Here is a 27330-nt window from a genome sequence, read left to right as displayed (position 1 = left end):
TCAATTTGAAGTTTAAAACTCATTGCTAATGGAAATATTAATATTAAATTCTGCATAAAAGATTTAAATGAACGTAATCTTCATCCAACACACAATCAGTGTTTCGATCAAATCATCTGGTCTCCAAATGCGGCTAGTATGCTGTACGAATAAAAAAAGTAAGATCTGTTAAGAAAAAGAAATTTCGTCGTTTTCATTTAATATTGAGTAAAAGAATACTACTGCTATGCATATGAAATCATGCATTTAGATATAATGCTTAACTGTCAAAGCATTCACCGGCTTGATTTCAAACGACATTTTCGTTTCAGAAAATCTGGTTTTGAATCTATCTGTAATGCAGATAAATGAAAAAAAAAAAAACCGCATCGAATTATGGGAAAGAAATTTGACACTTAGTTTCCATACCCAAATACTAAGTTTTAGATTAAATATTTCAAATCAGACAATTATTTTAAAATAACCTTGATTATTCTGTTATTATTATTAAAATGGATAAACTAAGAGTTTTAACCGCAAATGTTGTCCCACTCGAATGCCAGAGTGACAATAAATATCAAAAAACTTCAGTGAACGAAACAAAAATTTGTTAATAGCGTTTATGAAAAACAGCTTTTTGGAACAAAACTTTAAGAGACGAAATTTCTTGGTGACGAAAGTGAGCTTGAGCTAAAAAGTTTGTTCTATGAGTTCAATACTTCAAATAATGCACGAGAATTTGTTCAATGTCCTCTTCTTGGTTATTAAAATGACACTCAGGGTTGTTATAAAGTCCAAATTTATTCAGTAGAACTGGATGATGATTATCTGGATACATTTTTCCGGGTCTAAGATTTATCTCATTGTGTTATGAAATAATTAAAAGAGATATTTGCAAATATTTGTTTATGCTATTTATTGTCATTTATAGTAAGTGAAGTGCTTGGAAAATTGTCACTTATGCGCTGATATTCACATTGAACAAAAAGTATTCTAAAGAAATTTAGTCAATGCATTATTATTTATTGCCCTATTTTCGTTCATATCTAATATTGCAATATTTTGTTTCTTATCAAGCTTTTTTTTTGTCACTCCTTACAAAAAAGAAAAGAAAAGAAAAGAAACTTATTCGTGAGCAAACTATTATGGCTATAATTAAAAGTAAATTTTTACCATAATTGGTGAAGCAAGAGGAAAAAGATTAAAAGTACGATAGATTCGAACCTCTTATCTGAAACATCCTGGTGTGATGATTCTGAATTTGATTTATCTGCCTTATTATTTTTAGAACTCGCTTCTTAATTAGTGAAATTATAAAGTGCATATAAAAATATAATTAATATCGTAAATTAAACTGTAACGAAAGCAATGAAAAGTATTGCTATAAAATATGTTTAAAAATATTATTAATATGAGTAATTTATTAAAACTTCAGAAAAATTGCACGAAAATATCAAAATGACATTACTGAAAAACAAGTTTTTGTAATTTTAAAGAATAATTTTGTAATTTAAATATGGTTCGGATATTTACACAATAGTATATTCCGAAACTGTGGAAGGAAAACTACAAAATATTGATTAATTTTAATTAAAAATATCATTAAAGTTTTGGGTACCTCTTACTTAATGAACATTTATTACTCAAGAAGTAGCTAATTGCCATATTTGGTAACTCTAAATCCAACAATCTATAGAGACTTTTCAATGATTTTTATGTCTTCGTATTGGTTTTTCATGTCTTACAAAAAGAATCCAATTTATAAAGTTTAGGATGCTAAAAACTCGCATTGATGAATAAATGACTTTTAAATGTTGGTATGGCGAAAGAGTCATTATCTTCTGGAGCCATTGGTTAAAAATATCCATAAGATGCTTATCACTGATTGAAAATTGCTTTCGATACCAGAAAGTCGTCAATCGTTTCTACCCAAAGTGGAATACACTGCATTTCTGTCTGTCACGGGTCAAACATTCTCTAACAAATGGGACGAGGAAGTTTGAATCCCTCTTCAGGTTCTGTCCTTGTCCTCTGACCGCATTTCAAAGTGATAGAGATGCCTTTGTTTAGCTTAAAAACAAGATATTGTTCTAATTGAATTAAATCATTTGTGATCATTGGTTTATGGCAGGCAATGCATGTCTGAAATGTTAATGTAATTAATGTTTTTTACACTCCTTTAGGCTGTGTAAAATCGGTAATGATGAAATGAATATAAATGTATACCATTTTTATTCACCACGATTTTTTTTCCGTTCTTTTTGCAGCGTGTAACTGCAACCGCCACGCTCGTCGCTGCCGTTTCAACATGGAATTGTACAAGCTCTCCGGTCGTACAAGCGGAGGAGTGTGTCTCAAGTGTCGCCACAACACGGCCGGCCGCCACTGCCACTACTGCAAGGAAGGATACTACAGAGACAACACCAAGCCCATCACCGATCGGAAGGCTTGTAAAGGTGAGTAGCTTTCACAATGCTGCGCACTGCTGAAATGCCCGACCTCGCCAATGCTCATTTGAGAACTAGCTGTCATTTTTGTTAAGCAGCGTTCACAAGAGGTCAACTGCAATGGGACAATGCAAATAGTTGTTCTGATAAGACAACTTTTTGCCATTGTTCCATTGGGATCACATGATGTTCCTGAGGTAAGCGTGACTTTCCACTGCGCGCAATAGTTGACCTCGTGTGAATGATGCTTTACTGATGGAGCACTGTACTAGAATGAAGATCGCTCACTTGAGGATTTTTCTTAGAAAGTGAGTCCTATTCGTAGTATGTATCTCGAGTTTTTAAAAGGTTCGGGAGTTATGTCTACAGGATTTCGATGAAGCGTATGCATTGAGGAATAAAAACATAACATAAAAAAATACGAATTATTAGATAATATTAATGATTTTAAAAAAAAAAAGTAAACGCATAGGCATGCTGACGCGATGCAAAACTGATAAGATTAGGCAAAACTGATAGGATTAACAAAACATAAGATTAAGGCATTAAGACACATAAGCAAAACTGATAAGATTAACAAACAAAAAAGTGCTGAAGAAGTATTAAAACCGTTTGCACAAACGCTTAAAGAACTTGGTTATGCGAGCGGCCACATCCTGGTCCTTTGTCTCTCATTGCGAACACTATTTCGAAGCGTCTTAATGAAACGCAACCAGTTATTAAATGTTTCTCCTCGATACTATTCTGCTCATCAAAACGCATAGGCATGCGCAGTCGACACAGTTTCAGTATACTGTGTGTCCTCGGTTTGAGGTGAAACACATTACAAATAATACTATAGTCCAATCTTACATGTGTGTTACCGGCAATGTATGAAACAGTGGCATTCTATAAAATACCTAGGCAATTTATAGAAATGCAGACGTTTTTAACCAAAGCATGAGATGGGAGAGTTATCATACACTCTCCCTAGCATTGCATATAATATTTAGACATTCTATAGAATGACAAATGCCATTTAGGCAAAATAGGAGAAAAGGTCACGATAAAACTATTATTTAAACAGTTTGGTCGTTTAGAAATAAAGTATGAGCGAAATATCATATGAATCATTTTTACTATCATAGCCACAGAAGATATGTTTGATGAAAATATGTGCATATATGGATATCGCTGGTTTCCTTCTAACATGCACAACAGGTAGTAGAAATGGGAATCTCTTTGTTAAGCATGTCCTCATCATGTTGCCCATCATCAAATATATTCCAGCCCATGTTATATGAAATAAACGCACTTTCTTGCTGAGAGGATTTCATATTTGGCCAGTTCGACATTTGGCATTTTACAAAATTCCTAGAAAATTAATTGTTTCAAGCATTACTGGACAGGTTCTGACATTCTATAAAATGCCTAGTATCCTATAGAATACCCAATTTCATATATTGATAGTAACATGTACAAATTAAAAGTGGCTTACAATATGGGATAGACGTAGTTCAACATTTGCGACCTTTATTTTTCATTTCAATTCAATTTGGTTATCTGTAACTATATCTGCTTTCCTGATCTTACTTTCTTCAACCGGCGATGAATTTCGGCAGGGGATATTTTCTATAAAAATAAAAACCTTAGTTTATTTATATTAAGGTGCATTTTATAGAATCACTAGGGTTATTTTCTGACGAGCCTTGTCATTTTGAACCGGATTCAGACATACGATATCTGAGCTGGCACTACTCTCTTCAAATTTCCACACCATGTTTAACCCTGATGGATTTAATGTACATCAAACCCACTTACACAACGGCTCTTCGGTGTAATCGGGTCTCTAACCTGAAACCTCCGGTTCAGTAGCCGAGATCTTATAACCAGGCCACTGTGGCCCAACAAAACCTTATCATATTTCGCAATTCGATCGCCGATCATATATCCGTCAACACGTCCATCTTCAAATAGAGATTTCGAATCAGTGTGGAACAATAAGTTCCATTTACTTCTGGTCGTCAATTCTATTTAAACGCGGGATTTAATTCGTACGTGAAATGTGTGTGCGTGTTGGAAATCTTGTTACTTACTTTTCGAACTGCCTATGTATGTTAAGGAAATTCGAACTTCAAATCCAAAATTTCCTTACATGAATTTAGAGCTTATTTATGTATCTTGAGGGTCATTTTTTTTTCAATTTTTTCAATGTAATTATCCTTGTTATTACAGCGCTCAATTTCAAACAAGCTTACATCTACTTATCACTAATGCTTGGACGTTCTCAAGTTAAGCAACTCCTGATCATCCTCCCTATCAAACTAATGATGCTGGACAAAGTTTTATGTAAAGAACGAACCACACGAAAGTCGTTACCGGTTCAATCCAACCATGAATCATGCTACATGAACCTTAACATAAACCTACCGTCTCATCATCCTGATAAATCCCGTTTTTATGCTTCCTGATTGTAAGAGAGCTAACTCTATCAGGTTGTTGGGGGATTTGGATTAGAACTTGCGTTCGGGAGTTTGAAACTTGTTTCGTTAGCTGAATTCCTTCCTAATTGGATGGAAGCTCGCTTCAATCAGTGATCAGACCTCAATCAACTTTTTGGTAGATTTGGACAACTTTTCTTGCCTTAATGATCCGTGACTCTGTGGTTCATGGCTGCATGAAATTAAAATTCTCCTTCTAGGGATCAACAAAATTATTGGAACAACTTATGAGACGCCACAATGCACCTTCCATACAGAACACAGTACAAATTCACTAAGCGTATTTCTTTCCTATGGAAAAATTTGATTTTCGGCACTATTTCTGGTGGCGTTCTTATCTTTTCGTATAATCAAGACGAAAATGTCTTTCACTTAGAGCTACTAAATTTGGCACTTGTACATCTTTAGGGATCGAAAATATGCAACGAGGAATAATTTTTTCAAATTTTAATTATAATGTTAGTTAATTAAAAACTAAATTGAATGTTAGCATTTTCCTGTGATAATTTCTGAAAATATTTCTGCACAAAAATGAATTTTGCACGGTTTCAAAATTTAAAAATTTGTAATTTTAATGATACCAATTTAATAATTGTACACCTTTTTACAGAATTTTGGCAATTTTTAAATATATATTTATTTGCTTTATTTCAAGCAATACATAAGATATTAGGCCTGAAATTCAAACCGTTTTCATTGTTTCATCCAATAATATTTATATTTTTTTTTTTTCATTTTTGAAAAAAAAAGACAGATTTTGTTTAATATCTGTGAAATTTACTCAATAAATAAATATCGACGGTTAAGTAACGATAATGCGAAATTTAATAGATAGACGAACTGGATATTTATGTTTCTAACAGAGCTGTGATGTTATGGGACCGTCTCCGTTAGAATGGTTAGCGCACACGTTAAACAGAACTTAACTAAAGCGATTAAAATAAGTGTGTGTGTGTGTGTGTGTGTGTGTGTGTGTGTGTGTGTGTGTGTGTGTGTGTGTGTGTGTGTCATGTATCTTGCATACAAAAACTCGTGAACAGCTGTTTTCAGCATGTTGAATCTTAGTTACGTTAAGTTTATAACTTTTCTTGCATTGTCAGATTTTGTTCTTTCAACTCTGCGTTAGGGGCGATAACTAATGGATGTGTATTACTGTAAGGTATAAATATCTTGGGAATTCATAAAATTATAAGCACAATCCTTCAAAAAAGAACTGCCGTTTTGCAATTAAAACTCTCTCAACTAAACGCTTTCTTTTTTATTTCCGCTAACGAAGATGGCGAGCGTTGGCGAACATTTAGATCCTTTCATTATGCAAACTGAATTAAACGTCAAAATTGTTAGCATAAGCCTAATTTAGACATCTCAAATAGTGAATTATTTTCCGCATGCTGGTGCAATCGAAAACATAACCAGCTGTGTGTGTGTGCATGCTGGCTCTGTCTGAAATCACCAAATTTAGATTTTCCTGAAATTTTAATTAGGAATCAAACAAAATGTTGATGCTTTTCCGCGATAACTTCCAAAAATATTAAGTAAAAAAATTATTTTTACATCATTTAAAAATTTAAAAATATATATATCTTTTCAATGGTTATTCATTTGCGCCATAATTTATTTTTTTAATTTTTAAAACTATTTTAACCATAATACCTCACAATATATTTCACAGAAAATAAAAATAAAATTTAAACTGAACGAGCACGTTACGTCTTCATGAAAAAAAGTTAGCTTTCATCAACGTGTTGCCTCATGCTGACAAAAACTCAAATTAAAAGACTAGGAAGTGAATTCTCCCTTAAAATTAAACATAGAAAATTTGAATTTTTATCAAGTGTCTGTAACAAATAAAATAAATATGTAACAATGTCTCCTAGGAAAAGATACCAGAATAAAATTTCCGTGACTTTTAAAACATATGCATTATAATTCAGTAATTTAGTGTTATTTAAGGTAAACATGGTTTAAAAATGTTAACAACAGAAAAAGTTAATTGAAAATTTTGAAACAATATTTAAAATGATACTTGGAAATTTTTGCGATTATTAATCCTGCCTAATCAGCTGGTCATCAAAAGCGGCTATTATATGAAATTAAGTGCTAATTCATAAAAGGTTTTTGATGACAATAAAGATAGCGTAAATGTTATGCGTCAAGATGAAAAGCAGCAATTTTTACCGGAAAGAGAAAAGAGACATTTTTAAGATTTTTTTACGTCATATATCAATATTCAATACGTCATATATCTGTTTCATAAGATGCAAATCCACAGTTCTCTGCCACTTAATTTATTTCAGTTTAATGTTGCTAATTATATGACAAACTATAGTTATTTCTGGTGCCCCTAAGAAACCACCTTCCTCAATCACTGGCATTAAAATAAAATGTTGATAATTTTTAAGTGAATCATTTTCCAAACATAACATGATGATGTTTATATGGTTGAATATTACCTGTAAAGGGAACGATTTGACATGTATTATACAAAATTCGTTCAAAACCACCTAGACACCAAATCGCACGAAATTAAACTAAGAAATTTTGAATGTAGTTACTTCTTGGAAAACAGGGGCTCACTCAGACAGGATGTTTCAAATTTTTAATGATATTTTTTATTAATAGTTAATCTAAACTTTAACGTTTTTCCGCTTTAAATTCAGAGTATATTATTTCCGAAATTATCATTTTTATACTAATTTTAAATTCCAAAAAATTAGTTTTAGGATTATACCAATTATATATCTGAATAATCTCTTTTCCTGTCTCGACAATTAAAAAAAACTTTTAATATATTTTACAACAGTCTTGTTCATTGCTCTAATTATTAAATATACTATACCCATGCATGTTGCCTCGATAACGAGTAATAGTTTCTATCATATAATGCTACGATAATGCGCAAAGTATATTATTGCTTTTATAGAAGTATTAGTTTTAAAATATAATATAATATAATATAAAGCCAAAGGAACCAAGCTAAAAACATTATCATGCCACGCTGTTTTACTTTACGAAGTCTAGAAAAAGTATTATAATGGTAGAACAATCTGAAATCAAAATTCTGACGAACATCCGTGTTTTATAATTCCCTGCTTTCAAAAAATACATTCTTGGCATTATGTGTGTCAAGTCATGTCAGCTATCATTGACAAAAATAACTCAAAAACACTTAAAGGCAGACAGATGAAATTTGGTATATAATCTTTACATCACATTTGTAGATTTCTATCTTATTTTGTTCAAACTCTATCCAGAAGAAGTCTGTCTGTCCAACTGTTTGAATAAAAATTAACTTAATAACTACAAAAGGAAGAGAGGTAGATGGATTAAATTCGGCATACGGATTTTACCATCTGTACTTTTTGAAAAATGTAAACGCAGTGATTTAAACATATCAAATTTGATATGGAATTTTCTGACAGCAGTTGTAGTTTTTGTCAAATTTAGGTTTCAACTGGTTGGGAAAAAACGCATCAAAAACACCATTTCACTTTTTTTTGAGAGTATCTGAAGAAGTTTTCGGGAGACCACGCACACTTGTTTGGATTTATTTCATGTTCATGCGATTAATGTTCATTCTGATACGCTAGTTTAAATATGTAATTTAATACTTTTCTCGCAAAGAAACAGGGACGTGACATTCATATCACAATGCAAGAGGATGCATTATAATATTTGGCATATGACTGAGACGATATTTTGGACAAACAAAATTTTAACCTTTTCAGCCTTGCAAAGTAATACCTGAAATACATTATCTCAATAAATTTTACTAGTGCCTTTTATCTTTCTGTTTTCAGTTATATCATTTTCTTGACAATAACTCCCTTCATTTCTTAATAAAGAGCAATTCCACAGATTAATTATTTGTTGCCAGTTAGGCAACAACAGCTCTCAGTGAAATTTTACATTAAGATAATCTAGAGTCAATATAGCATTTTTTATTATTTCGTCTAGACGCAATTTGATTTATATTTTCTATTATATATTAATGCATCGCAAATGTTTGCGTATTAATTGTGTAAAATATATTCAGAAATATATTTTCTGAAATCCTGCTCCAATTGCAAAAATAGCCTGCCGACAAATTTTCAAGACAAATTATTATTCATTAAGATATTAAAATTAAAAATATAAATCTACTTATTTATTCAAATACAAGTTATCTATAAACCGATTTAATAAAATAATTTAAAGAATTGAGATTTCCTGAACAATTAACATTGTTAACGTACATAATGTTAGTAAATAAGTGCAATTACTACATGTATTTTCTATTTCATAACAAAAGAGTAAAATACCGTTTTACAAAATAGTTGGACATTTTGAAGTCCCACAGAATGGACGGCATTTTTTTATGTTTAAAATTATTTTTTTGCACCAACTTCCATCGAATGATTTTTTTTGCACCATTTTATGGATCACGTCTTGAAACAACAATCAGAAAAACACTGGACAGAAAAAGAATTTTCAGTTCGATATTTAGCTTATATTAGGTCCTTGCATGTATTTTAATCAACGACATCTATTGGTAAACATGCGAAGTATCTATATAGATGGCAATGGTTTTGGGTTTTACCAATTTACTATTCCATGTTCTAGTTGTTGTCGTGTCTATTACCAATTTACTATTACTTTATCATTTTGAAAGTTTTCCATTTAGTATTATTGAGTTATTCAGTGTATAAAGGCCCCAATCATGGAACGCTCCAAATTTCATTTACGACATTCATTGTTGTTTTTGTTTGATTTGAAGAAATCTGCTGCCGAAGCACACCAAAAATTTTAGAAACATCTAATGATACTGCTCCGTCATATCCTAATTGTGGTTTTGATTTCAACGATTTAACAGTGGGGATTTCGATGTCAATGACAAAGAAAGGCCAGGAAGACCAAAAAAAAAAAATTCGAAGACAATCAATTGCAAGACTTTTTGAGCGAAAATGTGAAAAAGCTGCAGAAAATGATGGAAAATATTTTGATTGATATATCTTGCACCAATTTTTCTGAATACATGTCTTTTTAAAGTGAAAAAATGATCAAAGTACATGCACGCATCTAATAAATAATTCTCTCCTTAGATCCATTCCAGTATTTTCTTAGATGTTTCTCTTTGGTTTATAAAAACCCTCGCATATTCTCTCCTTTGTTTTCAAAATCGGAAAGCACATTACGTTTAGTAGCACTACCATGCGTTGCGAAAGAATCTAGTTCCGTAACAACCGTAACATTGCTTAAGCGGCGTATCACACCAACAGGTGGTCAACATCCAAAACCACATCCTCTAGACGTGTAAGAGAAACGCACCTATCTGACCGAAACAAATACGTAATGCAAAAGGTTTGGTCGGTGTTCATGGAAATGACCAATTAGAGACGCTCGACCCTCAAGGCTAGTATTTTATGGCACATGAAATGAAAGTAATCTTGGCTATCCTTGGCTGGAGTCGATAAAGGTACTGCTGAAAAACTACAAAGTGAAAATGTTTGGACAGCCAGTTATCCTATGAGTTAAATTTAATGAAATAATTCAGCATGCTAACTTTTAAACAGAACGTCCTATCATTTCTAGACTTCACTAAACAATTTTAATTGCAAAATTAAACTACTTTTTCTTTATTTAAACTATAAATTCAACTGTTCAACAATTAATTATATTTTTCATTTTTTTTTAAATTAAGCTTCTTGCTTCAGTGCTTAAGAAATTTATGTGTCTACATACTATGTATAACAATTTGAATTACTTAAAATTGTGCCATTGCCAAACTCCATTGCAGTTTCAGGATATAGTGAATTCTAGATTACGCGCAGTTGTTAATCCTAAAATGTTGTTGAAAAGATTAAAAAAAGAGTAAATAACAAATAATAATGAAAAAAATAAATAAATAAAAGATAAAAAATAAAGTAATTGTGTAAATAAAAGCAAAGTAATTAAATAAGTAAGTAATCGGATATATAAAAAATAAAATCAATAAAAAAATCAATTATTTAAATACAATAAAACTTAAAACGGCTGATGTATTTTTATTGCACAAAAGAAGTAAATCAACAAACTTCTAAGCACAAAAAATCAAGTTCAATAAATCATATATATTTGTTGGCCACCTACTGTAAATAAAAAAAAAATTGCAATTATTTTCAGGCTGAATCATATGTTTTTTCTGGGTTTTCTTCGCTTGCCCCGGCACTCATTTAAGCAAATGATTCATTCTATTGACTTTGTTCATTGTATTTCGTATCAATTCTCGATTATCCCACAATGCAAACTTAAAAATAATGAAAATACCGAAAAAGTTAAATAATTTCAAACAACAGATTTTGATAAAATCAGGTGAAATTTTTTTTCAAAAATTTATTTTTGTATAAAAATTTTATGAAGCCTATTCTTAATTTCAATAGTTTTAATAGTATTCTATACAGGCATATACTAAAAACTGCAATTAATATTATACAATAATAGTTACCTCACAATTCGGAACTTATAAACACGTTATTACATAATATATGAGGCACTAATATTAAGGAAGTTTTTTTCTCCCTCCCTTTTTTTGTAATTATGTTTTCATACAATTAAAAAAAAAAGAGAATATTTTTTTGTCTGAATTTTTTTTTCACCAATGAATTTGACGCAGAGAGCGAACAATGCCTGATAATATTTGCAGAGGCTGAAATAACATTCCCCACCGAAAATTATTGGGTAGGTTCGCGTATTTGCAAAAAAGGAAGGCCTTCACATTTCCATTCAAAAATAGGTTGTTCAGAAAATACCTCTTAAAAGGTTAAAAAAACAAACAAATGATTTCATTTATTGAAACACATGGTTTCAATATGCGATTAGCTCCATCTATCGGTTATTTTCTTATTTAAAACTTTTGAATTTCCCTATATGCGAGCATTTTATGAAACTTGTTCGGCTTTCTGATAACGATCTGATTGAATTGCATCCGTCGAAACTTGTTTCTGTATGATGTGGAATTATTTATTTAAAAAAAAGTAATAATTCGGTATGTAACAATACTTTGTTTTATTAACCTTTGTATGAAATATACATAAAGTAAGTATAGTCACTATCTAGAAATTCAATATTGACGAAGTTTTGGCGAATGCTCAATTTTTCTGACCAAATACATCAATGAAACATATCTGTATGTCTGGACCACGATGACTAATGGATAAACTAATGAATGTCTAATGAGGAAAAAAAAAAGATATTTTACCTTTTAACAAAAATTGTTGACGTCCAAATATGGGCCAATTTAGTAAAAAAGGAGGGTTTTTTTTTTTTTTTTTTTTTTTTTTTCAAATTACCTTAACGATTTTCGACACAGAAATTTTAAGTCATACATAGATATTAATTCATTACAAAAAGCCTTTTAACACAAATATTGTCACAACTGAACAAAATATTACATGCATTTTTATTTCCCATATATAAATTATAGTGGAAGTATTAAAATTGTCAAAAAATTCGAATTCAAGATTTTGAGGATCTCCACATTTCACAACTTAAGATCGGAAAACGCATTTTTGTCATTATGTCTGTCTTGAGTTATGGCAACGATAACTCAAAAACCTCTTTGAGCCAGACTGATGAAATTTGGTATATGGACTTACAACCAAATTTATGGATTTCTACTGAATTTTTTACAAAATTCATTTAGAAGAAGTATGTCTGCTCGGCTGCTAGAGTATAAGTGAAATCGATAACTACAATATGCAAAGAGTAAGGTAAATAAAATTTGGTGCACAGGTTTAGCATCTAAAATATGTATTCATAAAAAATTTTGAATTAAATCTGTCCAACGGGTGAATGTCTGTCAGTCCGTACTTTCGCATGCATAACTCATAAATGCAATGACGTAAATCAATAAAATTTCGTATGTTATCCGGTTAATAATGTTATGTTATCTGGTGTCAATCAGTCGACAAAAAGCGGTCCAAAATACATATTTTCACGATAATGCTGGATCCACGCCAAAGATCTATGTTTCGTAATTATCATTCATCAATGCCGTGTAAAGAATTCACGACCTTATCCAAAGTCAATAATTTTAAACGGGTGTAAGGTGTTTAGTTTAGTTATACTAACATCCCGTTGTAAAGCAACACTAGAATGATTTTGGGACGGATCTCGTCATTTTGAACTGCGGTCAGATGACGAGGACGACATCTGAGCTGGCACCCCCTCTCCACACCACACCAGCCGGTGGACGGTCGGTCCTGATGGATTTAGCGTGTAACAGACCCCCTTACACGACGGTTCTTCTTTGAAATCGGGTCTCGAACCTGAACCCTAGTTCACGGGCCCAGACCTTACCACCAAGCCAACGGGGCCCTGTGGGTGGAGGGAGATAAAAATTTATTGGAGAGTGAAAGTTTCGAAGAGACCACTTTAGGTTAGTTATTAGGCTTATTTGAACAGGAATGGCTGTTTGTTTGGAACGATTGTGGGAAATAATTAAAACATTTATTTTCGCACCTATTATCGTAACTATAACAAAAAAAAAACAAGTTTGTAAAAATTATGGAAATCAAAAAAAAAAAAAAGCGCAGTAGTTGACAACTTCCTTAATTTTTTTTTTTTTTTTTTGATTGTGTAATAATAAACAGAGTTTAATATTCTAAATCTAATAACAGGGATCAAAAGTTGTTACAAAAGACATTTTCGGACATTTTTCGATAATCTGCCTTCATGAAAATTGCATAGAATCATTACCCTTGGTTGCATTGGTACCATCATTTTCAACTCACAGCCTCTAATCTACATTCTAAAAGAGAAGAATACCGGAAATTTAAAATGTTAATATTTATGATTTTTCATAAAGAATGGTCTTTTCGCATATTGAAATAAGAGATATTGGATCCATGTGTTTTCAAAAATCTCTTATATTCTTAAAAAATATATTCTTTAAAATTGCGTCCGAATGCATTATTCCATATTTTTAAAATACAGAAATAAATTTAATGGCGTTTTAATGATTGCAAATACTATCATGACAGAGTTAAAGCCGAACTATTGCATCTCAAAAGTTAAGGAATTGCCGATTACCTGTTCCTTTTTACCAAAAAAATATTCCTTTAATAAATCTCGGTTATATTAATATTATAAATCCTTGAAAGGAGCATCACACCATTAATGTAGTCATGTCGTATATTAATTTTACAATTACAAAAATACTATTAATTTACAATTAATTTACAAAAATCCTCAATTTACAAAAATAATATCGATTTCCAGCTTCAGATGCTAATTTTTTGCTTACACACTTAAGGTATCCGAATAAGTTCGGAGACGCATTTTTAAAAAAAATAATACATAAACATTTTTTGTACCAAATAATTAAAACAGACTTGAAAGGTCACTATAAAAAGAAAAAAATACACTCATTGTCTTTGGTTTTTGAAAAAAAATGATTTATTTAATGAAAATTTAGCACAATTTTCAATATTAGAAAAAACAGAGTGCGTTAAAAAATAATGGAAATATTTAATTTTTATTTTACTTATATATACTATATAAAATGCAACAAACCACAAGATAAAAATTATTTTAATAAATAAAAATTTTATGAGCATTTGAAGTTGCCGTTAATGATTTTTTGTCAAAATTTATCTATGTTTTGAACTTAAAGTTCCTGTGAAACATGTATAAACGAAGGTATATTAAAATCCGCCGTCTATCACACCCTCAGAGGTATTGGATACAAGCATATCAAATTTCATAAATTTTATTGAATTGATTTTGAGATATCATGTTTTCCCAAGAATCAATCACAGTGAAATATTCATTCTTCAGAAAATGCGTTTAGATATTCTACTTGTAAATGAGTTCATCCAAATGCGTTGGAAACAAATGCAGTTTTCAAGTTTGTTTTTTTTAACTGAAATGCCAGAAATGAACAAACTACGTTTGAGTAGATTAAGATTTAATATAAACATATCAAATATTATTTTGGAGAATTTTACGTAAAAATAAAATAAATTGCTCATTTTTGGTTAAAAATACCACTGTTTCCCCTTTCATTTTTATTTGTTGTGCATTATTAAAACTACTGCATCTACAATTCTATCTCAAATATATTAAAAACAAAGTCTGTTTTAGAATCTATGAAGTTTGGGTTTTATTTTCAGATCATAAAAAAAAATTCAAAATTTTCTGAAAAAAAATCCTCTCTTTAACCTAAACGGATACCTTCATACTGTATTGTACTTAGCTGTCTTTTTCCAAGTTACCCTGAATCTTCATTCAAAGCGCTCACGATTACGATTTAAATATACAGAGACATCCATTCATTGGTTATGAAGAGATGATTGTTTTCTTTCCTTTAAGTTTAATAGGCCACCAATTCTTATTCCGACTACATGAAATAAAAATTTTAACAATTATTTTTTAAACATTGGATCTTTCCCCCTTCACCCTGGCCCACGATAAAATGAATTGCCCACGAAAAGTATGTGATCTGAAAAGTTTGTTTCAAAAAGAGACATGCGATCGAAATTTATTTTTCAAAGTTAATAAATTTATATAGAGAGTCATTCATTTAAAAGCGTAAATTATTAATATGAAAACATAAAACAAAATTGTCTACATTTACTCTACATCAGAAAGAAAATTTTCGCAGCGATTTTCCTTTATGGCAACACAACGTGGCAGGTTTTCTGCTCCATAATATAGTGAAGAAAACTCAGCATAGGATTTGGGTGGGGTTTTTTTTTTTTTTCAATAATTGAATATTAAATTTTCCACAGATATATAATGTTAGTGACAAGACCATATACCGAATTTCATTTGTCTAAGTATTTTCGCTTTCAAATATTCGAAAATATACTGACCGTTGGATGGTTAACACTTTTAGGGAATGTATCCAGATATAGATCTATAACTCTAATATTAAATTCATATAATGAATTTCATTTATTCATTAATTTTCGTTTCGGAATTATCGTGTTGACTTGGGCGAATAAACAGATAGGTTTTCCATCGATGATTTTGCCCAAAATTCGATAGAAATCTGCAAATTTGGTGTGTGTGTGGGGGGGGGAGCTAAAATTTCATAATTGTAGCTTGTTGCATTTTTTCAGTTATTTTTTTTTTTCACAAATAAACGGGCATTATCCCCCCTCCTTATTTTTTTCCCTTCAAGCTCTGTTAGATCTGAAACACGAAAAAGCATCAAAATTTCGAAATCGAATTTTTTAATGATCACAATATTATTCTTTGTATAGTTTATGAAAGAAAGTACAAATATACCTGCAAAGTCTGCCTCTTTTTACTTTTCCCACGTGAAATAAAAAATCGGGCTTTCTGAAGGGATTATATTATATTATATATAATGCTAACACATTGCTTACTGCTGAATGGCAATTGTGAAATGTAATCAAATATTATATGAGTGATTCAGACTACTTCAATGATTTTACAGTTGAGCTTGATTCCATGTTTCGCCAATTGATGGCGCTGCAAAGTTGTATTAGAAATATTTTGGAGAAATCCGATATTCCATTAAATCAGAGGAAACAAGACGCAGAAGAAGTAGACATTAAAAAAAAAAGTTTGACGAGAGCTAAAGTAGGCTTCATTTTCGCCATATGTATAATTGCTATTAATTTAACTATTCCGCATCAATCTTTTAAAAATTGAGTTATCTGGGCGAAAAAGCTGGTCGCTAAGAATGGCTAGCGGGAAAAAATGGATTATCTAATGAAAAAAAATAAAATAAAGATAAATAAATTGACTTTTAAGAATTTTTGAATTAAAAATAAATAATTAAAAACAATATGACATTTTTTTTTTTTTTTTTTTTTTTGCAAGTCATGCACATATAATGCTTGAAGAACCATCATTTCCGAAATCTTTACAGCTGCATAAATGTACAATTTTAGAAAAAAAAAAAAAAGATTGATTGCAAAAGGCTGTAATAAGTTAATTTATGTGGATCCTGAGACTTCTATCCTATTCATAAATGTTAAAAAGAAATGAAAATGAACGCATTTTTCTGACTGTCGGATCTTGAACTGAATCAGATGCGATTATTTTGATAACACCCATTCGTGGGACAATCCCAGGATTAAATACTTTTTATTCTCAAATAAAAAAAAGGCAACTATTCCGTTTACTGCAAACTGTTTCCTGTCTTTTCATAAAGACTTGCGTATTAGAAATCTTCCCATTCGCAACAAGTCGTCTGAGATCATGAAAGAGAAGGTCCTAGCCCGAAACAATGCGGCCAGAACAAACACAACAGTATGGGAATCTGAGACCCATGTGTCCTAAATTCGTCCGCAAACATCTTCCATCAGGCAATCCCCATGCCCATACGGTGCCAGCGCTAAGCTCCCTTTTTTATGGATTAGCACGCCCGAACCATCGTAGGGGGATTTGCGGACCCGTTCTCAATGGATCGCTGTCGAATATCAGGACTCAGATGTCTTTGTTGCGAATAAAAAGTAGGGACTGTTGCGTTCATTAATAGTTGTTTTGAGAAATTAATAATATGAGAAGAGGTAAAGGCGTATGATTCATAGCCTAACTGAATTCAGGATAAATTTATTTATTTGAGAGCGTTTAATACATAAAAAATTTAGCAACAGTGCCAAATAACAAAGAAAAACGCAAATAAACGTTGATATATTAAATAAGCACAAATAAAAGGAAACGTGTAGAATAATAAAAAAAATGAATCACAAAATAAACAATCAAAATTGTTTGCATTTCAAAGAGAATGATAAACAGCATAAAACAACAAACCAATCCATTCAATTTAAAAGACGAAAACACTTAATCGCAAAAGCAATAAAGGACCTGTAGGAAACATCATGATCTTTAGACTATTTATTGAAGAATTTATAAGATTTCTATCAGAAATCTATCAATGCAATTAATTTAATAAAACATACCGTAAAAGCCTTTTGCTTCTCAAAGTTCTAACCGGCATAACGTCACGATTATTGTGAGAACTTCAGAACAATCAATCCTGTCATTAATAATAATTTCATAGACAAATATAATACATTAAATATCCTTACGATATTGCAAACTATGAGTATTGTAAATTTTACGTAGAAAAATAGATAATATATGCAGAAAAATATATAATTACAAGGATCAGTCGAAAAGGTAGTTGCGCTGTTAGACTAAACAGGTTCGAAATTTCACACTCACTTTATTTATATTCTAAAGTTTCATGTAAAATCTAACTTTCGCTTTACTTAATAATAGCTTTACTTAAACATTTTTCAAAACGTGCCATACATTTTCAGTTCCTTTTGAAAAAAAAGAACCATCCACGTTGATTCAAGCGAGCAGCAATCCCAGAATTCGATGCGGTTACAGTTTCCGTCACACTCAGGGTTCATAAACACATACTATATGTCCACTCTCAAGCAAGTAGTACATCTCGCAGAAGTTTGACGTGACATTATATTTGTATACAACTGCCGTAAATTTCAGAGCAGCTGCACAATTTTACCCAGAAAAATGAATCATTCGAATGAATCGTTTTTTTACGTGATTCTAAACATTTCAATTTGGACAGCATTTGAGCTGTTGAAACATGTTTACAACTGAATATCAGATAAATTTAACTCGCAGCTGAAAAAGATGTTTTCCCAGAGAACGCCTTGGATAGTATTCGCGTATAGTTAAAAAAATATTAACATTTGGTGTGAATTTTGCATCTTTATTGAATCTTTAATAAAATTTATAGCAATCTTCGTTTAAATTTTTGAGAATTTAGAAAATGAGAATTAGGTAAAAGGCAAAATGCATTTTTTTCTTAATTATAAACAATTTATTCTTCAATTTTTCATCCCCTGATACTGGCACTTTTCCATCCTGCCTTATCCTATTTCTATCACTGATGACTATACATTCGGATAAGTCACTATTACAAGTTATCATGCACTATCATTTCAAAAAAGCCCACTTTTCCATATTTAAGGAAGTCTTAAAATTCAACAAAATATAAGAGATTTGTTTCTTTATATATTGGTGAAGCTTAGAATATTTTCGATGTATTTACTTTGTATAAAAGAAAATAAAAAGTTTATTAACAACGAAAAATAAAGAATTTGTTTTCTATAATAATAATAATAGATAACAATTTGAATATCAATTGATGAAAATTATAATAGCTCACGGGCGAGCAAAAGCTTTATTTTAAGAAATTTCTAGAAATAAATATCAGTTTATAAGTAGAGAAAAAAAAGTCTTCCTGTCTTTTTTTTAAGCTATTATAAGTGAAAAAGAAAGTTTACTGCTAAAAACATTATGTATTTTCAATCTAAATCACAAAAATAAATGATAAACTAAAAATTAAAAAAAAAAACTAAATCGAAAACCAATTAAAAAGAGGCTGAATGTAACTTTTTATAATATGACTGAAAACATGTTTCATTTCGCTATGATTTTCCACCTTCCCATTTTCTTCAACACCCAAGTTCTGCTTTGGTTTTTACGAGATGTAGAAAGAGTGATTGCTAAATAAATTGTTTCCAACTGCCAGTAATAGAATGAGTGTATTTCCCGCAATAGCTTTTCAACAGAAAAACAACGTTAACGCATTCACTTATTCCTGAGAAATTTCACCACGCTACTTCACCTTACTTGGATGAAATAACTTTTCAGAATTCACCAATGTACTCTATGTTTAAACCTCTATTAAGATCTTTCAGTTTTATGCGGCTTTACAGCCACAAATAATTTTATTTCTAAATTTTTTTTCTTGTTTCTAATTCTACATTGTGCTATTTTTAAAAAATAAAACAGGCATAACAGTTTGAAAGGAACTAATTCCAACAAATCAATATGTATAAAACATGAGCTGACTTAAAAAATCCCATTGTTTGTAAAAAAAGAGGGGGAGAATGAAAATCATTCATTAAAATGTTTAAAAATAATAAAATTTAGATTTTTTTCCCCCCAGTTTTACTATTCGTTTCTTTCTTCAATAGTTGAATCAATTATATAACTATACGCATTTCACAACTGCGCAGTCTAAAATTATTAGGTTAGATCTCGGAACATAAATCTTAAATAACTGACTCTCCGACCCGTTCGAAGGCACACGGATAACGAAAACTGAATGACCGGACCGCCGCAATAGCAACATTAGCGGGAACTGTGGTTGAGTCCTAAGGGCTATCACCGGCCATGGTATAACCTTTCCCGAAGGAAGTACGTTCCGTCATCGATGGGAGGAGCCAAATCCCCACCTATTTATGTACCCACCAGGGTGGCGAGATCCAACCACCATACCGGAAGCATCTCATCCTCATTTCGAGGTGCCCCCCCCGTGGGTCAGGGATATGTATCAAATACAAACTCGCTTTTCGCTTACTATCAATAACATGCCAGCGATTATTCACCGGAAAGGCTTGCGTAGAATCGCATGATACATTCAGCAAAAAAACTTAATTCATGTCAAAGGTTAATATTTCGTAATTATTGAACGTCGCTGCCACGCAAAACGTTCTCTGCCTTACTCAAGATACAAAATTTTTTCGGGGGGGGGGATAACACCTTTATTAGAGCAGAAAGCAAGAAAATTTTGGGAAGACTTCTCCCGTTGGTTTTTGAAGCTACTCCTTCTTAGCCAGGAAAGTCGTGAAGAATCGTTACACTAACCAGGATTTTGGAGCTTTAAAACCAAAATAATTCCGATCAAAACGTAATGTTATTTAAGTCACTCGAATTGACAGAGAGTAAATTAATTTGAGTAGAAAATAATCTTGCAATCTTAACCTTTAGAAAATAATCTTGCAAATACCAAAGCATTCAACAGTTTGAATTTAAGTAGATTTTTCTACAGTCGGCAAAATAGCTGGGTAAAGTCAATTTTACTTTACTTTTTTACAAACTTTTTTAATGAAAAGATTGATTAAATTGAATTTTTTTAAGCTGACTGCTGAAAAAATTAATCTTTCCCCTATTTTGCTATATATAGTTGATAGTTTACTATGTAATATAATGAATAATTTTATCAAATTTCATCGCAAAATTTCTTTGAATATTATCGTAGTATCATATACAAAAGGCTCTCATTAATGTCAATTATAAAAGAATTTTTTTATTGCGTAATGAAGTAGATAATGTCTGGAGTACGGCAACCCCCCCCTCCCCTTCGTTTAATTTTACTGTAACAAACGGAAGTGGTCACCCCAAAACTTTCTCGTTTACTCTCTAATAAATGTGCTATCTTCTATCACCTGCAAAAAATTGTGGATCTCGGGAAAGGTAGTGAACGCCTTGCATGGCTTTAGCGTGCAGTAGTTACGAAAGGTAAACTTTAGCACGAATTTAGCATTTTTGCTAAAACTATTGTGTGATCCAAACTGATATAAAAATGATCTCTACCCATATTTTCTCTTAATCTTTTTTCTTCGTTTTTAACTCATGAATTGCATATTTATTCCTGGCATGCCTTAAACCTATATCAACTTCTCCCTACCACCTCCGAGAGAAGTATTCAATTCAGAAACTGAAAATCAACACTCACCACTTACTCTCGATAGCCCTCCCCCCTCACAAATCTCCATTCACAATCCCCTGGAATGAAAAAGCCGACACTTTTCTCAGCGAACAAAACCCAGGTTCCATATCCGGGATAACAGAACGCGCATTGTTGGTCGAGAGCATCCGTCTCTTTAATCCGGACCCGACCGGACATTGGAATGCCCAGCACGTGCTCCGGGGAAGAGGGGGGAGGGGAAAGACGATACTTCTCTCAACAACACCTCGGACAGAGTTGCTGGACGTGGTCTTTGATGAGGCCTCTCCCGTTGTCATTCTTCGGATCGGGAGTTCTCACGGACAAAAGCCCTGGACGAAGTATTGATGAACATACCGGGGATGGACGGAATTCTTTCTTGCTCCCGAAGTGCGGATGTGGAGGGTTTCTCAAGGATGCTATCATCTGTTGATTGACCCTTTGCCAAGCACCCAGAAGAGGGGAGGGGAATGAGCATGATATCCAAGGTGGTTCCAGTGACAGATACAGCGACGGTACTAATTGTCGGTCTATTGAGTGTCTAAATGACACATTATATTCGTATCTAGGGATTTGTTCGTTGAACCGTACATTGCCGAAGATTGCCATGTCTTGCAATGTTATTTGATTTGCCCTTTAACTTGCCATGTACCGAAAATTCGTATTAAAGAAACAATCACTTGATTATTTGTTTTTGACGTTTCGATGAATTGCAGATATGGTATACGAATACGTTTTTAATTTATAAAAAGTAATGCTTGTTTGTAGTGATCATCTTACAGTCGTGAAATTAGGAACACGTGAAGTCATAAATGGCTTATACTTAAAATAGCTCGAAGTTAAAATTTTATGGTCTAATTTTTTTAGTATTTTCATTTTTTAGTAATCTTTTATACATACTTTTTTTTATAATGTCGTTTACAAAGACTGCAAAAAAAGGAAGGGAAAACTTGTTGCGAAATAGATATATCTAAGAATCACACGATAGATTTTAGTTCAAATGCTGAATTCGCACTAGGAATCAAAATTTCATAATTGTTATTCGTCAGTGTCATGCAAACATTCGCGACCTCGACCAAGGTCCACAAATGTGTTTGCGTGTGTGCGTGTGTTGGCTCTGAACAGTCAAACCGTTTGACATAGAGCCATTAAATTTGATTACCTTTTTTAAAACATTTTAATTAGATTTTTTATTAATTAAGCATTAAATTGAATGTTGGTATTTTCCTGCGATAACTTCTAAAAATATTTCTGCTCAAAAATGAATTTTACACTGTTCCAAAATTTTAAAAATCCGTCATTTTAATGATACCAATTTAATAATCGCGCAATTTTTTACTGAATTTTGGCATTTTTTAAATATAATATTTCTTTGCTTTATTTCTAGCAATACATAACATAGTAGTCTTGAAATTCAAACCGTTTTCAGTGCTTCCTCCAATAATATTGTGATTTTTTTTCCCGTTTTCGAAAGCTGAAAAAAAAAGACTCTGTCTAACATCTGTAAAATTTATTCGACAAATAAAACGGTGAAGTTACAATATTGCGAAATTTAGTAGATAGATGAACTGGATATCTTCTTTTCTAACAGCGCTATGATGTTATAGGACAGTCTCCGTTAGAATGGTTCGCGCACACGATAAGCAGAACTTAACTAAAGCAATTAAAATAATGCGACTTTAAATGTCACTCAATTTAGAGGAAGCATGAACATGCAGTTATAGGAATCTATTCATCTAAAATTAAATTTATCATTATTCCCAGCGAATCAGTTGGTCGCCTGAGGCGACTAATCTTTAATAAATCAAAAAAAAACCATAAACGATTGCTTTGTAAATATATAACTTGATATGTGAATTACTAAAATATGGGAATTTTGTTTCATGTTCTTGCAAGTTTTAGTAAATTCTTTGATTTCTGTCGCAACTTAATGTTCTTTTTGTCATATTTAAATTCGATAGATACATTTTTAAATTATGAGGATCTAATTGTTTTGAACTGGATTTCCATAATATTTTTATTATTTTCAACCTTGTAGTGAGTATCGGCTTGCTTGGATTGGCAGATGCGATATGTCCAAAGAATCACATGATAACACTCCAAAGCATTTGTAATCTGAATAAAAAAAATTAAAAAAAAACATGCAAAATCAATCAGTAGTGTAGGGCTCTCAGACACATGGGACTATTGAAAGAAATTCATTGAAACCACACATTCGATTTTCGGATACTATTAACATCATGCGAGTAATGAATCGCCAAAAGAAACTCGCCAAGAACCACACTATAGATTCAATAAAATTGCTAAATTCGCACTAACTGTCAGTAATTTTTAACTATTGTTCACCAAGGTCATTCATGGTGTTCTCTGGAATAACACTTTTATCCAGAGAAAATTAAAGAGTATTATCAGAGAATATTTCATTGGAGAGTAGGCGAGAAAGTTTTGAGGAGACCACTCCAGCTAATTTAATGTTATAATGAGAAGAAAGGAAAGATTATTGTAGGAAAAAGTTTTCCGAGTTTCCATTTAACCATTCCTCAGTTTCTAAAGGCGCATACTATTAAAATTCCAAGGATTTTTTTTTTTTTTTTTTACTTTGGAACAAACTGAATACTTTGTCCTTTTAAGCATAAAATCTCCTCTTCCTGTGCATTAAGGTGCTTTACTTATAAAGTTATAAAGTAATTATCAATAAAATCCAATAAATAATCGAAATATTTTCAATAATTCATAAATTCTAATATATATAATTTATATTATACTGATTCCAATTATAATGCCAAAAACAAATTAGTCTAATGTAAACAGAAGTAATATGAAATTAATTTAAATAGATGAAATTGGATTCTAGCATTCAACCATTTTGCCATCCAAAATATAATTTGATGTTTCTAATGCAAGGCAATACAGTAAAAGTTTGCATTCAATTCCTTAAAAGACAATGCCATTATTTTGATGGGCGGTCAAAATCAGTACTTACGAGCTCAGTGAAACTCTATCTATGTTGTTTGAACGTACAAATTGGATTATACTTCATTTTAAGCTTAATATTCGCTTATAACTCAATATCCCGTAGCGGCGCCAATAGAGAGTTGAAAGCTAATAAATGAACTAGAACTGCTCAAAAACGAAACAATAACTAGTTGTAGAATAACTAGTAACTAATAAAACGAACACAATAACTAGTAAAAGAATTGCACTTAAAAGTGAGGAAAGGAATACGATGTACATAGATACGAAATTTGAAGCGGCGTTGATCGCATATGAAGTATAGATAGAGAAAGTAGCATAATTATAAAAAATTGCAATTCGGGAACTCTGGAGAATCTGCAGATTTTTTTGATTCCGAAATATATGTTTTTGGAATTATCTCTATCTATCTGAACACAGGATAGCTCAAAAACGTTTTAAGCCAAAAGAATGACGAAATTTCACCATTTTATATCATTGCGAAGTTAAATTTTTAACTGAAGTATTAACTAACCCTTTGCACTCGGATGGTAGCTTCCACTCACCATTCAAGACGGTGCATCGTTTTGACATTTTATTTATTATTTTTTTTTTCATTTTAATTGTAAAAAATACCTACAAAATGCTGTGAAGATGTGGAAAATAATTCGGGAAAATATAAATTAAAACAATTATATATATATATTTATTTTTCGGAGAGATGAACAAGTCCTTGTCTTAAATGAATAAATATGCATCGAATTGTTTTTCGGAGTGAAAAGGGTTAAAAATATGCGACAAGGCAACAATATGAAACTGATATGTTTCAAATTAATGAATGTGGAATACGACAGTTTCAAATTGTTTTCATTAAAATAGATTCAGACGTCAGATTTTGTCGAAAGAAAATCTTAACATTTTCTTATTAACACTAACTACTTAAACAATTTATGGTATATTTCTGTTTTGTTATAATGCAAAAAATTTTTTAAGTTTAATCTCTTAATTATAAACATTCCGCTTGAAATGCATCAATTCTTAATTAGAAAATACTTTAATATCGGTACATGCATAATTTTTATCCTTAATTTTGAAGAATAAAATTTAAAAAGTTGAGAAACACTGCCCTACATCATTACGTATATGAAAAATAATAAACCGTACCAACATCTAATCCCAACATATCTTAGATGTCACCCACCCTACTGCTTCCAGTCTTCAAATCCCCTCCGCTCCGTCACTCAATAGCTTCGTTAGGGGCTGACCAGTGTCCACCCTCCCCCTGGAGGAATCCTTTTGCAAAAAGTCATTAGAATCACATTCTTCTCTCCCGCCAACAGATGAGTCAGGGCGTGAGTCACGGATCGAATTGCAATCCTAGGTAATAGGTTACCCCGCCTGCGATTTACCGGGATTGAATGCGATGAATATTTATGCAGTTTCTTAGGTGTGATTTATAGAGGCCGCCCTCTGGGATAACTGCGTTAAGATGGCCGGAAGATGGATTCGGTTATTTCATTTAGGGGACTCTTGTTGTGCCAATTAAGGATGTGGCACGTTTCGGGAGTCGTGGCGGTAAAGGAGATTGTAATGATTTCTTCCTCTCCCCCTCACCCATAAGCAAAGCCGGATTAAGTTCTATAGAAGCGCATAGGCAATGCAAGTTTCGGTGGATCCTTTCTTCCTTCCAAAACCATATCTTTTTTAGCACTATTATTGACTTAAATCTGATTTATATAAGTAGTTTTTAAGTTAATCATTTGGAGGGGTCTTCCCAGACCTTTCTCGTATAATGTCCAATAAAAGTGAATTTATGTTTTAAATCCATTTTTTTCCAACCGATTTAAACCAAAATTGAATACAGGATTACAGTTGTAGTTACAAAATCACATACTAAATTTGATATATCTTTATGTTTTTGAGTTATCGCTTTTACATGATTCTGAATGTACAGACAGACAGATGTTGAACCCCTCGATGGATTTGACTCAAAATTTGACAGGTATCTACAATCTAAATTTTAAATCTATTTTAGCATTTTATTCATCTATCACTCTTCGTTTTGGAATTATGTGGATTTACACTCGATCAGCAGGATAGACAGACTTCCCTCTGAATAGATGTTGCTAAAAATTTGATAGAAATCAACACATTTGGTATAAAAGCCATATACCGAATTCCATCCGTTTAGCTCAAAGAATTTTTGAATTATCTTTGTCTCCGTAAAATGGAGAGACATAAAGTAAAAAATAAGTTTTTCGAACTTAAGGAGCTCTAAAACGTGGAGATTCGTCAAAATCTAGAATTTAATTTTTTCGACGATTGCAATACTGTCTGCATATTTCACAGAAAATAAAATTATTACGTCAAACTAAAATAAAAAAAAAATTAGTATGAGCCATTTTTAAAAATTTGGTTCCAGTTTCTCGTGTATAGAAAATTTTTATACTTAAGAAAGACGGAGTGATCACTCAAAATATTTTTTATCCCACAGATAAACATTTAAGTCGGAAAGGACTAAAAAGAATCTACGAAAAAATAAGCATCTTCGAATTTCACTAAGTTTAAATTTTGTCTCTGCAGCATCAGTATGTCTTATTTCTAAAACCAGTCTAGAAAATTTTATTTCTAGTGCCAATGTAATGAAAAATGATTACAGATTTTTATTTTGGGAGGAACCAAATAATTTGCAGTGTACGAGAAGCTTAAAATCTTCAACTAATGGTTCATTTTTTTTTTTAATCTTATTTTAAAAGTGCTCTCGTTAATTTCTTAACAGTTCAAAGCTAGTAATTTCATAATCTGATTTTTAAAGAAAAGAAAGCATACATAACTATTCATAACATAATTTAGTGAAAAGCTCTGTCATTTTCTGTTGTGTGTCTTTTAGTTTTGTAAGGAATAACAGCTTTATGAAAGTTTCACAAACGCTCACTCATTTAGATTCTCAGTGGTGAATGATAACTGTATCTGTTCTATGTTTATT

At 31.6% G+C, this 27330-nt stretch overlaps 1 protein-coding gene across 4 annotated transcripts in view; it reads left to right on the top strand.

The window, feature by feature from the left end:
- The window catches only part of LOC129976224 (netrin-1-like), a 152213-nt gene that overhangs the window by 104210 nt on the left and 20673 nt on the right, over positions 1–27330 (top strand). For all 4 annotated transcript variants that reach the window (XM_056089682.1, XM_056089683.1, XM_056089681.1 and 1 more), the window contains one exon: positions 2247–2435. In XM_056089682.1, the coding sequence (XP_055945657.1) occupies positions 2247–2435 (189 nt within the window). The remainder of the gene's footprint in view (positions 1–2246; positions 2436–27330) is intronic.

This window comes from Argiope bruennichi, chromosome 7, assembly GCF_947563725.1.
Source record: "Argiope bruennichi chromosome 7, qqArgBrue1.1, whole genome shotgun sequence".
Classification (NCBI taxonomy): Eukaryota; Metazoa; Arthropoda; class Arachnida; order Araneae; family Araneidae; genus Argiope; species Argiope bruennichi.
The sequence above is the reverse complement of the archived record's forward strand: the minus strand, read 5'-3'. Positions and strand labels throughout refer to the sequence as shown.